The sequence below is a fragment of the Somniosus microcephalus genome, chromosome 17, assembly GCF_052327205.1.
Source record: "Somniosus microcephalus isolate GS21.2 chromosome 17, FLI_Smic_1.0, whole genome shotgun sequence".
Classification (NCBI taxonomy): Eukaryota; Metazoa; Chordata; class Chondrichthyes; order Squaliformes; family Somniosidae; genus Somniosus; species Somniosus microcephalus.
The window spans coordinates 55,220,738-55,236,472 of NC_141003.1; the positions used below are offsets into that span (position 1 = coordinate 55,220,738).

General features: G+C 42.0%; 1 protein-coding gene across 5 annotated transcripts in view; it reads left to right on the plus strand.

Annotated features, from left to right (window-relative positions):
- Window positions 1-15,735, plus strand: part of sema3c (sema domain, immunoglobulin domain (Ig), short basic domain, secreted, (semaphorin) 3C) — a 355,573-nt gene that overhangs the window by 321,396 nt on the left and 18,442 nt on the right. For all 5 annotated transcript variants that reach the window (XM_086010363.1, XM_086010366.1, XM_086010367.1 and 2 more), the window contains 5 exons: window positions 1,626-1,740; window positions 2,815-2,884; window positions 3,631-3,775; window positions 7,151-7,373; window positions 8,536-8,624. In XM_086010363.1, coding sequence (XP_085866489.1) covers window positions 1,626-1,740; window positions 2,815-2,884; window positions 3,631-3,775; window positions 7,151-7,373; window positions 8,536-8,624 — 642 coding nt within the window. The remainder of the gene's footprint in view (window positions 1-1,625; window positions 1,741-2,814; window positions 2,885-3,630; window positions 3,776-7,150; window positions 7,374-8,535; window positions 8,625-15,735) is intronic.

The window sequence follows — 15,735 nt, forward strand, 5'->3', positions numbered from 1 at the left end:
CCAACCCCTCCAATTTAAAATTCGCATTCTCTTGTTTAAATCTTTACATGGCTTATCCCCTACCTGACTTACCTGTAACCTCCTCCAGCCTGACACGCCCCACCCCGAACTCTGTACTCCTCTGATTCTATAGCCTCTTGTGCACCCCCTTCACTCCATCATTGACGGCCATGCCTTCAGTCATCTAGACCCCCTCACTCTGGAATTCCTTCCCAAAGCTCCTCCACCTCCCTCTCCTCCTTTACGCCTTTAGGCCTACCTTAAAACCCACCTCTTTGACAAAACTTTTGGCTACCCCTCCTAATATCTCCATTTTTGTCTGATTACGGCTCTGTGACTCTGACCCGAGACATTTGTTACAGGTGCTATATAAATGCAAGTTCTTGTTGTACAAATCTGGCACCGGGAATTGCATCCATCCCAAACAAATGGAATTAATGTCTTATTTCTTTCTCCCCTCACATCAATGAAAAGCATTCAGCCTATAACAATTTCATAGTTGATGTGCATCAACAGCACAAAGTACCTATAATTTGACAAGAACTGGCTAGTCTCACTCAGAGAGGTTGGAATATCAAATGTCAAAATTATGATGGAAGGATAATGGAGTCGATATTAAGCCCCCAGGACGGTCGGTGGGGGAGGTTTAAATCCTAAAAAGCGGGGAACGGATCTCCAACATGATGCGTACGCGCCAGTTGCCAATTGTATGGCAGCGGGTTACGAGGCGAGCGTGTGTCCTACTATCTTGGGGAGGCGAGACACTTCATTATCATATTTAAATCAGGCTCCTACAGTGCAATTGAGAGCCTGGTTTAAATTGAACTGCCGCGTGGGTTTCCCAGGGCTCGGGAAACCCGGCAGTGAAAGGGAGACGGGAGCTGCCGGCTCAAGAAGCTAAGTGCATTTTATAGGACTGTTTGTGGGCAAGGAAGAACAGGAGTGCTCCTCTGACCCCTCATACAAACCTTTCCGCCTCCCTTCTGCCGATCGCAGCCTCTCTCTCTCCCCCTGCTGCAATCACCGACCTCCCACCGCACCCCCCCCGCCCCAATCTCCGTCCTGCTCTGCGATCGCCATTGCCGGGGACCCCAGCTGCAGCCTCCAGCTGCTTGTTTTCCCGCCGAGCAGCCAACCAGCCTGTCAATCAAAGAAAAAATTACAATGAGGTCCTGCCATTAAATTCAGCAGGACCTCCACCTCCCCGGCCTAGCCGGGTTTCTGCCCCGTTACCGTGCTCCCTGCACCCTTCCCGCCTCCCCATGAATATAGGGGTTAATGTTTCTGGGGTAGTCTAACGGGATCTCTGCAATGCACCAATCCAATGCTGTGCTTGATGGGCGGTTCTTAATGGCAAAGCTAACTTGAAAAAGCACAAATGTTCCATACTGCAGCTTGAATTAAAACAAATATGCACAATTTAAAATATTGACAAACGGGTGTATAATGTATTTTTAAAACCGCCAAAATCCTTTTTAAACCTATGTGGTTTTGATGTTGTGCTAACAATGTTATAGCTGTGAGTCACAGGCCATGGAACAAGTGTGAAATCTATTTTTACTCCTACAGATGTTTTAATGTCTTCCTTCACTGCACATTTACGATAAATTTCCTTTACTGTCTAGAATGACATAGGAGGTCAACGCAGTCTTGTTAACAAATGGACAACATTCTTAAAGGCCCGTTTGGTGTGTTCAGTGATAGATGATGATGGCACTGAAACTCACTTTGACGAATTGCGTAAGTGAATAATTTTATAACCTTATTTTATGTATCATTTGTTTTATCATTAAATCTATTATAATGGGGAAGTTGGAATAAAGAAAGAGCTTTTTTACTGCAGTTCTAATGTAGAAAAGGAACTGCTTGTTTTCGTAAGATGTCCGGTGTTCTTTTGTGTCTTGTGGTGGGACAGGTTAGAACTGCCAGTAGTTAAGATGATAGGAAAAGGCCATTGTGGTCCATCTGGTAATTAAAAGTTCAAGAAATGCCATACTTTATCTCCTTTATTCCTCATTTGCTTCTTTTGGCAAAAACCTGCCCAGCTTCCTCTTGAATTTGCTGGAACTATCCACCTCCACTGTCCCCCTTGACAGCCTGTTCCACACACTCACTGCCCTCTGTGTGACGTCGTTAAATCGAAACTCTCTGTTTCACCTTCCATCTTCTGAGCAGTTACTGGCCAGTAACACCTCGCCTGCTCAGCTTGTCTTTTATATAAAGACAGTTCAGAACCTGAAGGAAAATGTTACTTCACTGTAATGTTGGGTGAGCTGGCTTTGGAAATGTTTCTGGCAATCAATTCAGTTTCCATATTTCAGAGCACGAAAATACAGTCAAAACCTGATAACATGCCCTCACACAGGATGTAGCTATGATCTGTGTTGATCTCACGCCATTTTAGGTCTGCTGTGATGGGTGCTTCTTTAAAACAACCTGGAATGCAGAATGTCTAATTACAAACCTTATCCTTTGTTAGCAATATTGTTAACTTATATTTTACTTCTCTATTTTGGAAGGCTGTTCATTTTAGATGATAAAATTATTGAATGACAAAGAATCCTTCCATTGCTGTTAAATCAAGGCATAAGTGTGTGTTCTCTGTACAAAGAGTTTTCACCTTTGGCACAACATAGTGCAGCTCTGCAAGTTTAATAACATGAACCTTGTATTTTATGAAAACACAGCCCGACTATTCAGACCCTTTCCTTCCACTCCAGTCCTAGGATTTATCGTTTCGAACACTAGAGAATCCCTGCTAGGAATGTTTTCAGAATCAACAAATGACTAATAATTACATTTTCTTTCTCTCAGAGGATGTATTTTTATTAGAAACAGAGAATCCCAAAAACCTTCTTGTCTATGGACTGTTCACATCTTCAAGGTAAGGCATAATTCAGATGTCTTTGTCTCATTTTCTATAAACTGTTTTTATCCTTGTTAATGTATTTTTATTTTTGTTAAGTATTTATTTCATGTTAAATACAATACATGGATCACTTGTAAAATACTTCTATTACAAGGCAATTTATGTGTCAGTAGCTGACCATAACAGAGTGTTTCAAATGAAAACTAGTTGGCTTCTACAATACCTTTATGATGTTGAGCAATAGAAATAAGAATCACATACTGTTACTGAATATCAGTGGTAACCAAATCTAATTCATCTTCTTTATTGTTAAATGAAAGCTTTCTTGAGAGATTGCATTCATCAATACATCAGTGCTGTGGAATGGGATGCTTTTACATTTTTGACATTCATTTTCATTATCAAGTGATCCAAGCCCAGGTATAGCATTGGCAGTGCAGAGCAACGCCCTTCTATTCGACTCTATCATTGTATTTAAATAGAACCTCAGATGAGCCCCAATAAATGTTTCCATTTCTCGTGAGTTGAGAAAACGCCTGTTCCTAATATGAATTATGCTCTTTCAGTCTCTTTTCTCTCTCATTATTTTTTTCACAAAGCTTACCTCTTCATTTAGTTTGAAATTATTTTAATATTTGACGCTATCCTTTATGTCTCCATCTATATGTGACGTTGAATAATGCTGAACAAATAAAAATTATACATTTCCTTTCTTATAATCTTCATCGTCAATAACTATGCATTTCCCCTTGTTCCCATAGCTCAGTATTTAAAGGTTCAGCTGTGTGCGTTTATAACATGCTTGACATTCACACTGTATTCAACGGACCATTTGCTCACAAGGAGGGACCAAGCCATCAATATGTTCCATACCAAGGCAGGATTCCATACCCAAGGCCAGGCACAGTAAGTAATAGAGGTCTCCGATACATTAGCCTGGCTTAATAATTTACTCAATTTTAAAAATGATTTTCTAGCCTAAAGGTATCAGTCTTGGCACAGTGGTAGCACTTTCTCCTCTAAGTCAGAGGTTATGGTTTCAAATCCCACTCCAGACACTTGAACATGTAATCTAGACTGGCATTTCAGTGCAGTAACGAGGGAGTGCTGCACTGTCAAAGGTGCTGCCTTATAAATGAAATGTTAAACTGACACCCGTCTGCCCCCTCAAGTGGGCATTAAAGACCCCATGGCACTATTCAAAGAAGAACATTTGACTTTCTATTTGGGAAACACAGCCTGAGTCTACTTGTGGGTTGAATGATGAGGTTCACTGATGATTATTATGTGCACTTGAACAGGAAGCCAGTCTTCAATTTCATCTTTATCTTAGAAAATGTAGTTTTCTTGGTCTGTCTTCAATGCCAATCAATCTACAGCTGCAATTACATGCATTATCGAGCACACAAAGCTATCCAAACTGGACATTCTCTGTTCAAAAACATCTAACTAGGTCCATGCTCAACCCCTCAGGATCAGTTTGAACTTTGCATGAATCCTTGACAATCAATAATTGATATAGACACTCCCAGTAAATTCAACATTCATTGAAGCAGTCACTAAATATTATTCTAAATAAAAAACAAATGAAGGATGTATTAAGAACTGAATATTAGATGTGAGAATATGTTCCATTCAAAGGGTCAAATCCACCTTGGCCATTCTTTTTAATAATGTATTTAACATTCTTATTCAATAGAAACTATGAACCAGCAAAAACTATACAGCTGAGCCACATATTTGCTTTGTCTACTAACTTTGGCTCCAATAATAATGGGTAAGATCTAGATTTAGGTTTGATGGGCAATAGAATCAGTTCAAGTCAAATGCTATGATGCTCACAGGAGCTGTCTCCTTGAGCCATGTCTGCAGTTGATGTGTAGCCCTCTTTCTTCAGCTGGTGTGTGGAATTCATGATATACTATCAGGGCAAAGTGCACCTGAACACGTATTCCTAAAGTAGAACTATTAACATAGTATACCTATTAACTGCTATTTGTTTAATCTAACAAACAGAAATATTTCAGGTCGTAAAGCCACAATATTGAAATAACATCAGGCCCATCATTCCTAAACTGGTGAATTTCTGATCTCAGCCTGGTTGTCTTTGCCCAAGGGAGGAATATATATTTGGAGAAAGTGTCAACCAAAACCTTCACTCCCATGTATCTAGGAGATTCTGGGAACAATTGAACTGCCCATCTATTTGTTCAGTAAATTGTATATAAGTAGCATAGATTTAAAGAGGGGAAGAAATAGCTAGCAAATAAAAGGGAGAATTATTTTTAAAGTACTTATCTGTTTTATAGAAATGCATAGAAGTTACAATACAGTAACAGGCTATTTGGCCTAAACAGTCCATGTTTGTAAAACCTGACAATTTTGTGGGGATTTTGTTTTTATTCCAGATACTCAGTGTCAGACCAGGTACAGCAAACTAGATTCAGCGTAAAGCTCCCTCTACTTGCCCTAATATTGTGTTTCAGTCCAATCTAAAAGAATACAGGTTTTTTCTCCTCATTCCCACACCAAACCATCCTTGCTTAAGGCCCTTTGAAGTGGCATTGCCAAATAGTGTCAAATTATTTTATGCTAGAGGCTATTGCCCACTAGAAACTGTATTGGAACTGATCGAACATGTTTCATGTACAGACAGCAGATTTATCTCCTCAGTCTGGGCAGGATTCGAGCCATTGTCCCAGAGGTAAAAGTTTAGTATTTAACTCACTACGCTGCCCTGTTCCCACAAGAGTTTTAATTTTGTTGGTTACACGCACTTAAAAATTTCAGTGAAGATTGCGTTCCGGTGAAAGGCACTGCAAGTCAGTAAGACCAGAGCTTTTAGCGTTAGACAGAAAATCCAATGAATATGTCAGTCATCCTACAATAATGTTTAAACCCCACAAAACGGAAGGAGTTTGCAGCACCTGCCACCAAAAGGATAAAGGAAACTTTCGTTCTTTACTACTTCTCACTTCTCACTGAAATCGCCATACTACCCAACTGCTGTACTGTCTACTGTCTGTAAAACATATTCAAAATGAAGACCAAAGATCATTTTACACACACTTTTGGGGTTTTGAAAAAAGAATTATCTGCCTACTTCGATGTAACTAAAAATTCAAAAAATTGGTCCATTCAAGCTTTTACAAGCTCCAATATATTTAGTTGCCCTGGATTTCCCTTCAATGTCCTCTATGGATGTCCACAGCATCTGCACTTCCTCCTGCCTCAATCAACCGGATCATGGTTTTCCCACAACTACCATTCTGCAGCTCAGTGATCAGCCAACCGGAAGTATACATTTGCTGTATAGGACAAATCCTCCCGGTTTTACTTTCTTCTTGAGTGGAACCGTATCTCCTTTGTTAGTCCAAGACAAAAACTGGTTAGCATTGGCACCTTTTACAAACTTCAAAACAATATATGGTTAGAATTATAGATGGAGGTCTTAACTTCTTATAAATGTTTCCACATCATCCACAGGAGTAGAAACGGTACTGCAATTTAAAAACTTGACTTCTGAACCTAGAAATTACTGTTGGTGATATTTGTTGATGAATCTTTAACTCGGTGAAGGGGCATTCCATTGATTTTAAATGGGTGAGCACCACTGCTAAAACAATGGAGAGAGTAACGCCATGCGAGCATGTTAGCCATTTATCCACTGATGTCACCATCAATAATTCCTAGACTTTGGTGTCCTTTTCAGATGTTGGAATTATTGTGCAGTACAATATATACAAAAAACAGGAAGAGTGGGAAACCTAAAGCTGGTAGAATCACCCCGACAGCTTCATTTGATTGGAAAATGAGTAAAAGGCTAGGATTTCAATTCAATTTCAGACTGAAAATCCAATGTTCTGCTGTTGAGTCCTGAAGGTTTAGGCAGCCTTTTATATGATGTATTCATATATATTGCCTGTTTAAATGATTTATTGTTTGAAGTCCAGATTGTCAGAGATGTTTTATCAGGCTAATAATCACTGCACTTTATTAATGAACAGTGTAAACTCTGATTCATTCTGGACAGAGCAAACATTTATAATTTACTGTTTAAAACTATCTAGTTGATTGCAGCAGGAGCGGAGAGTTACTGGAGGTAATATATCAGTCCAAACAGCTAAAAAAAATTCCACAAGAATAACATAATTTAAGCTGACAAAGTGCCTGACAATCAAAGACTGAGCCAGACATGAACCATTAATTTCAGTGTAATTCAATGAAACAGATTTTTACTTGCTCTGTATTACCTTCTAGTCTTCATCTTTTAATTGTTAGTGCCCTGGAGGAGCATTTACACCAAACACATTGTCAACAAAGGAGTTTCCAGATGAAGTGGTTACATTTATTCGGAACCATCCTATGATGTATAACTCTATTTATCCAATCAATAAGCAGCCTCTGATTGTAAGGATTAACACCGATTACAAGTACACCAAGATAGTGGTGGACCAGGTGAGGGCTGCAGATGGAAGATACCATGTCCTCTTTCTTGGCACAGGTAAGACATCCAAAAAAAATCTAAACTCCAATAAGCAGGATTGCATTAAAGGCATACAATTGTCATTCAGAAGAACTGAGGAAACCTTTCTCGTTTGCCAGACATTCAGAAGAACAATACTCCTGCTCCTATAGTCCTATAAAAGTTGACATACTATGGATACCGACAGTCAGCATAGCCTGATTGGTCCTACACACCAGGTTTCCACCAGCCATGCGTAAAGGATTGTTGCATCTACCCAACAATAATGCTTGGGAGATGTCCGCTGAAAGCCAGATGCAGAGCTGTGCCATCGGTTGCTAGGACAGCTGCAGCACAGGGCTGGCAACCTGAATGCTTCCTCCATCTTCTTGAAGCCATGCTGCAATGCTGAGCTATGAGGATAGTGCCACTGAGTGACAAGGAGAGCCAGCTTCCTCACAACCACCTCATAAAGAACCACCTCCTCTTCAACAACCATTATATGGGTGTCAAGTGCTGTGTTGCTGGGTCATTCACCTGCAGACTCATGCCTGCACCTTGGATTTCCTTTCACTTAATTTTCACCTCTAATTTCTTCAGTCTCTCCCCCCCTTAGTCTTGGCAAAGGCTGCCAATGAGTTGAAATACCATCAGAACCTTTACAATGAGGATTTTTGTTCTCCTATTCCCCCTTTAATTATCTGCATCCTTTATATTCCACCTACGCATAATTGCATAATAGTGGCATAATAACCCACCACTAATATGCTCCCTCTACACATCGAAATCTGCATCTGAAGCAATGCATGATTATGATAATGAGCTTTCTATGAAAAATTGGGTGCCAAAGGCACATTTCATTTCAGGCCAGCATAAGACCCATTTCACACCAGTTGGGGGTAATTTTAACTTTTGGCAACAGTGTAAAATGGGCGATAATAGATTGACCGTCCGATATACGCATCTCCTGATATGTTTTCATTCCACAATGGAAAGGACCCGATATGGCCCAAAAGTTAAAGTTGCGGCCATTGGGTTTAATCTACACCCAGAATGGAAAATCTAGACTATTATTCCTTTATCTTGTAAGGTTCATCAAACCACTTTGACTTCAAAAAATATAATTAACAATGAATCTCAATGTTCCATGTTAACCAATTTTCATTTAGTTAAAGTAATTTGCTTCTAATATGTCTTTCAGATAAGGGAACTGTCCAGAAAATTGTTGTTCTGCCTAAAAATGCGTCGGATAATGAAGAGCTTATCTTGGAAGAAATGGAAGTTTTTGAGGTCTGACTCAGTCATTTTTATCAGAGCAAGTTAAACAGCATTGACCAGCTTGTATTCATTAGTTTGGAATTCATAAGGAAGCTGTTCCAAGTTTAACTCAGCAGGGTTTTGTAGGTGAAAAGATGTTGGTCAAAATCATAAACAGTTAGATGCTGTGTAGCAGAGCCATGTGGAAATAATCAACCCTTTCTTTGCATTCAAACTGCTGTTTCAGGTTCAAACCAGAAGACATACAGAGCGTGCTGCTAATTATACAAGTCCCCAAAGATCTTTCATTTTTTTTTTGGGCAGCCAAACCATTCATGCTTTGAAGTAGTATGCTGTGGGTTTAGTGTGAGACTCACGGACTGCATATGCATTTTAACGCTGTGCAGACCATGACATGTTAAGCTAAATAGCGCCGTTTATTTACCACATCATTTACTTATTTTGCTTTTCTTAATACAGGATATAGATTTCAGCCAACTGCAGCTAGCCTGGGTAATGATTTGAAATAAATAATGACAAAAATACATTCATATAATTTCTCGAAATTCTGGAACTAATACCGAATGCAGACCCCCACGATCTGATCCCCTTTGGGCCATGTGGTAGTTCTGCAGTCCTCGTCAACACTTGGAATACTTAGGAAGAAGCAGCTCGGGGTGTAATTTGTGCCAGCCATTTTGAAAAGTACTTAATATAAAAGAGTAATTTGAATGTTCGTAAATCAAAATATTTATTTAAAACACAAGTCGATCGCCCATGGCCGAACACACGGGAGAGTAAGGTTGCCAACTCTGGTTGGCCCGATTCCCGGCGGTTTTGTCACATGACTTCCTACCTCCAACTACTACACTCCCACCATTGGCTGCCCAACATGACCATTCTCGCTGCACACTTCAGTCCCACACCGATTGGAAGGCAAACAGGCTCTTAATTAGCCAATTGGATGATGCTTGATTGTCATTCGAACGGCCTTTTATCCCATCGCCAATCTTTTTCTAACTAATACATTTTCAAACAAAAAGGACAAAATCACAATTGGCCTGAATTTGTGGGTGGAGGCCTCCGAAAGGCAAGAAAACTACGGACCTACCTGATGGCCCTGGATCCACGGAGACTGGTGCTCCTGGGCCTCTGTGCGTAGTCTATCACCATCTTGTCTTGTTTTGAATACCTTTTAATGTCTCTTCACTTCTGTTGTTCTGTCCCAGCCCTACCTTTCGATCTATTTCATTTCCTTTCCAGTTTTGAAAAAGGGTTAGACCCGAAACGTCGACTCTAATTTCTCTCCACGGATGTTGCCTGGCCTGCTGCATTTTTCCAGCATTTTCTGTTGTTATTTCGGATTTCCAGCATCTGCAGTATTTTGCTATCGTCCTCTGTGCGTAGGCCTGTGTAGAGGCCCCACGTATCCCAGGAGCACAGGCAGTTCGCAAGCACCCCTGGGATCACGTGGGCTGGCCCAACCAATGAAAGAAGGGGGATCCATATAAAAAACACATTTACATAACAAATAATTTTTTTAAATTACATATTTTAAATTAATTAAAATACAACTTAAAATTACATTTTTGTTTTAAATGTTTAATTTTGAAAAATAAATGTAAATGTTTTAAAGGGGCTAAAAATAACCTTATTTTACTTATTTTACAGGTGTTTTAATGTTTAAATAATTGAAAAAAAATGTTTTATATTCATTTAAACTCTTATGCCAGTAAAAGCAGGCCTTACCAGGCGTAAGAATTTCACGGGCATTCACTGGGCAGAAGTTGGGCAAATAGCCTAACTCTCCGCCCGCGGATGCCTTTTCCCGGGGATGCGGATGGTCTGTCAAGAAGATTCTTCAACTTACTTGATATTTAAAAAAAAGAAATCAAATTATTTGATGAGACACTACTGAGCGGGAAGTGCTGGAAAGTAAATAAAAATGTTCCATTACTCCGGCTGCCTGAATAATCATTGCTCCTGAAAATTAGGTTCACTGAACATAATCATCTGTAACTCTCTCTGTAACGCAGCCTGCCCACCATCCACTGTTGGATGAGTAGAAGTTTCCTCCAATTAACTATTGGGGAGACAGAAGCCATTGTTTTCAGCCCCCATCACAAACTCTGTTCCCTGGCAGTGATCCGTCCTGTCTATCTGCCTTTCCTCTTCTTCTGGAGCAGCTTCCTGATTGGTTCAGTGTTTCTACTATTTGTGATTGGTGTCTATGGTCACATTTGTGACCAAACCTAACATGTTCTACCAAACAAAAATTCCATCACATGCCGGCCCGGTGAGAGTTGGATGGCTCTGTTTCATTACTATTTAGAAATTAATTAACGACACACTAAAAGGGATAAAACTAATTTCTAAATTGATGTCCTCCACCCCGTTTGCCACCTCTTCTTCTCCCAGTTGGGGTCCATTCCCCTACCTCAGCAGTGTGCCTGTCAAAGCTGGGGCTTGTTCCTCCTGCTTCCTAGCTGACTCTGCAGTCACAACACCAGTCCCACCCCATCTACCCACACTGTCCCCAGCAGACTAATACTCTCCCATCTCAGCACCAGCTCTATTACTGCCATGTATCACCCATTGTTGCTCTCTTCCAGCTCCAGACTGACTCTACCCGCAGTCTTTCTGCTACCTACTTGCTGACGTACTACCACCCTGTGCCCTGTGCACCGTGAGTGCTGGCACAAGGGGATTCACTATTGATGTAAATTAATCATTGTATTAGAGTGAGATACAGAGAGTAACACATTCTCAGGTGGTCAAATGTTTATAAACTGCCTGAGCATTATTCTGATACTTTATGATATCACGGCCCAGAATTTGCGGTCGGGATACTGGCGAAATGGCAGCCTTCGCCATCATTCCGCCTTTGAAACTGACGGCAACTTCGGGATTTGGCGCAAGCACATGCGGAAGTCCTGAAGTTGTGGTCAGTCATTGACAGCCCAGAAACAGGCTGCGCTGTGCCCCCAACGCCCCCCGCCCCGCCCCCCGCACCATCCCCCACCACACACAGCCGGCAATCTGTGTAATCAGCCAAATCACAGAAACAGACGAAAACTTCGGCTCTTTCACAGTAATTACACTGTTAAATTCCCCACTGAAAATTAGACCCAAATGGATTAGGTATAACTGGGGTTTTGACAGCATTATTACTGCTAAACAAATGTTAAAGGCCTGGAAAGCTAATTTTAACTTTGTGCAGTGTAAAATTTGTCCATTTCAATAAAAATTTAAATTTTTAAGAAACTTTTCAACATTTTTTTTAAGTTTGTCCATCTTTATTTCAGGTTTGCCTTTTCCCCATGTGAGCAAGTACAGTTAAAAATGGAGTGGAATTCTCTGTGGCCTATCGCTAATAAAAAAATGTATGATTTTTATCATGTACCAGGAGACATATATCTATTTTAATGTTTCCTGTTATTTTCCTGATCCCTTAAATTATATAAATTCAATCAAGAGAAACTAATTTGATTTTGAAACAAGCACGTACATTCTCTGTGAAGAAAGTAGCAATGTGAAAAAACAGCTGTAAGATGGGTGGATCCGAGTTAATGTGGTTTTTCTTTGTTTTGTTCTCTCTAACATTTTTTAAAAGTTAGAAGAGCCCACTCGCTTCCTTGTTCGCTAGCTGTGCGAATTCTGCTTTTTGATTGGCTGCTTAGACAGCCCGTTGACATCACAGCAGTTCGCACAAGGGAATCCCCACTAACCTCCGTTGATTTGATTTGAAAGTCAGAAAACACAAAGTTCTTGACACAGGGATCATGAGATCTTTGTGCGGAGCGTACTTCGGGGCCAGCAGCGAACGCCTTCGCTTTGCGGCTGACCGCAAATTCCGAGCCCCTGTCAGCTCCTCGCGTTACTGTCTCTAGCACGCTCCGATCCAACTGCTTCTCACTATGTTTTAGATACTGTGATATAAATGCTTTGTGAGCAAGTGCAGTTAAAAAAGGGGCGGAATTCTCTGTGACCTATCGCGAATACAAAATGTATGATTTTTATCATCCACCAGGAGACATATATCTATTTTAATGTTTCCTGTTATTTTCCTGATCCCTTTACTCATATAAATTCAATCCAGAGAAACAAATTTGATTTTGAGACAAGTGTGTACATTCTCTGTGAAGAAAGTAGCAATGTGAAAAACAGCTGTAAGATGGGTGGATCCGAGTTAATGTGGTTTTTCGAATAATGTGTAGAAGAGACCTATAGTGTAGGCATTTCCATGCTCGTCATCACAACAGCTGTTCCATCCCTGGCTATGGGGTGAAGCAGTCAAAGGGTGGGGCCTCAGCAAAACTCAAAGTCACTTTTCATTTTCCCCAGAGTGGAATGCCTTTCTGTTATATCACATTCGATCTGATAGTCTGGCTGAGGAAAGCGTATGGGCCTCAACCAACTGAGGAAAATGAGTGTAAGTGACAGACAGCTGGTGGGACTTGCATTTGTGACCTTCTGATTAGGAGCCAAGTGCTCAACCACTGGAGCAAGCAGGCTGCCAAGACGTCTATTATTTAAATTTCCATACTTCATTTACAAGCGATATTCTAGATAGAAACACAGAAACATTTGGGAATCTTGGACTGCACTCCTTAGCAAATGCCATCCAAAATGTCTACATTAAGCTTTCGTAAAGAGTTTGAAAATGGCACTTTTTAGACAAGGTGCCTATTTTGCATTCTGTTTTCTATCACTAAGAATTCCAGCATTGATTACAGATCATTTAACTTAAATACTAGCAGGGTGGAATAAATCTAAGGAATTAAAGGTCTTGTATTGAGCAAGCATCCATAGGGTTACACCTTTCAAAGGCAAGGGCCTAGAAATCCCCTATCGCCGCGCCTGGTGTTTAGCGCCCGAAAGTTTGCGCTGCGCTCGGATTCCCGTAGCGCCCGCCTGAAATTCAGTTGCAGCGCCCCAAGACGGAGGCGGGCGCTATTGCAGGGTTTGGCCGCCTCCGCTTGGGGCGCTGAAAGTCAATTTCAGGCGTCCAGCTGCCGCAGCGCCACCCGATGCGGTGCGGCAGGCTGGGGTACTGCAGGCCTCCTCCTTCTCTTAAGGAGGAGCTGCCTGCAGCCGTGAGATCGCCGCTGGATTCCCCCGGCAAATGAGCCCGGCACCACGGAGAAGTGCCGGGCTCGCGGGGGTCAGAGACCAATGCCGCGGGGGGGGGTGGTGTGGGAGTCCGGGGAGGAAGGTGCGGCCAGGCGGCCGCCGGGAAAGCAGCCGGCCGCACTTCCACCTTTATGCCCCGGCCTCTCGGAGCTGCAAGGCCCCGTTTTACAAACGCTCTTTGCGGCCGCTACGGGAGAGGCGGCCTCAACTGAATTTGGGCGTCGGGCCGGCATCGCGTTGGAACCGGGGCGCTGCGCACACCGATGACGTCATCGGTGCCGGCGCAGCGCTACTGGCTAACGCCGAATTTCGCCCAGAACTGAATTTCAGGCGCAACAACACTTCCGGCGCAAAACACCTCCTCAGGCGCTAAGTGGGCGCAAACACCACTGAATTTCTAGGCCAAGGTGCCTGAAAATGTGACCTCAGAGGGGGACACCTCTCACTCAGTGAAAGGAGTCCCATCAAAATCAGCCCCCGCCCCCCTCCCCGTTTCTGACTTTTTGCTGTACCACACATAGCCCTGCTTACCACCATATGGATTCTTATTAAAACCTTGTGTAGCTATTTTCTGTTGAACAGTAGTTTGAACCAGCATTAATATTGATGCTAAATAAACAATTAGGTTGTGATTATACACACAGAAGGAGTTAGATATATTTCTTAAGGCTAAAGGGATCAAGGGATATGGGGAGAAGGCAGGGACAGGGTACTAAATTTGGATGATCAGTCATGATCTCATTGAATGGTGGAGCAGGCTCGAGGGGCCGAATGACCTACTCCTGCTCCTATCTTCTATGTTTCTATGTTTCTATACTGTGCTGATGGTGTGAGATGAGCAACTATGGAAAGAATTTGCTATTGGTAATACCTGCGTTTTCCTACTTGGCTAGAATCACGGTCTCATAGCCAGAAGGAAGATCATTGTATCCACAGAGCTCCAGTCCAGGGCAGTAACATTTAAATGTTCTGAGTGTGGCCACTTTCACAAAACATTGAATTCAATGTTGATGCTACCTTTGGAGCCAAGCCAAGGAATGTGAGATGGCCTCCCCAGGGGTCTCGCACAGCTGCACTCTAGAATCGCATTGGAACCTGATTCCAGAGTTATGCTGTCACTCGTGCAATGTAGGAACTGATCTTCAATGATTCTAAAGTACCAGTATAATTGCATCTTTAGAGTATTTGATGCATTATTACATAGTTGACGAGAGACTTCTGTGAAGTTTGTATTCATTAATGTGCTTTGGCTTAAGACATGTCTGTTATAGAAACATAGAAACATAGAAGATAGGAGTAGGAGTAGGCCATTCAGCCCCTCGAGCCTACTCCGCCATTCAATGAGATCATGGCTGATCATCCAAACTCAGTACCCTGTCCCTGCCTTCTCCCCATATCCCTTGATCCCTTTAGCCTTAAGAAATATATCTAACTCCTTCTTGAATATATTTAATGAATTGGCCTCAACTGCCTTCTGTGGTAGAGAATTCCACAGGTTCACCACTCTCTGGGTGAAGAAATTCCTCTTCATCTCTGTCCTAAATGGCTTGCCCCTTATCCTTAGACTGTGACCCCTGGTTCTGGACTCCCCCACCATCAGGAACATCCTTCCTGCATCTAGTCTGTCTAGTCCTGTTAGAATTTTATAAGTTTCAATGAGATCCCCTCTCATTCTTCTAAATTCAAGTGAGTATAAGTCTAATCGACCCAATCTCTCCTCATACATCATTCCTGCCATCCCAGGTATCAGTCTGGTGAATCTTTGCTGCACTCCCTCCATGGCAAGAACATCCTTCCTCAGATAAGGCAACCAAAACTGCACACAATACTCAAGGTGTGGTCTCACCAAGGCCCTGTACAACTGTAGCAAGACATCCTTGTTCCTGTACTCGAACCCTCTCGCTATGAAGGCCAACATACCATTTGCCTTCTTAACCGCCTGCTGCACCTGCATGCTTACCTTCAGCGACTGGTGCACAAGGACACCCAGGTCTCGTTGCACTTCCCCTTC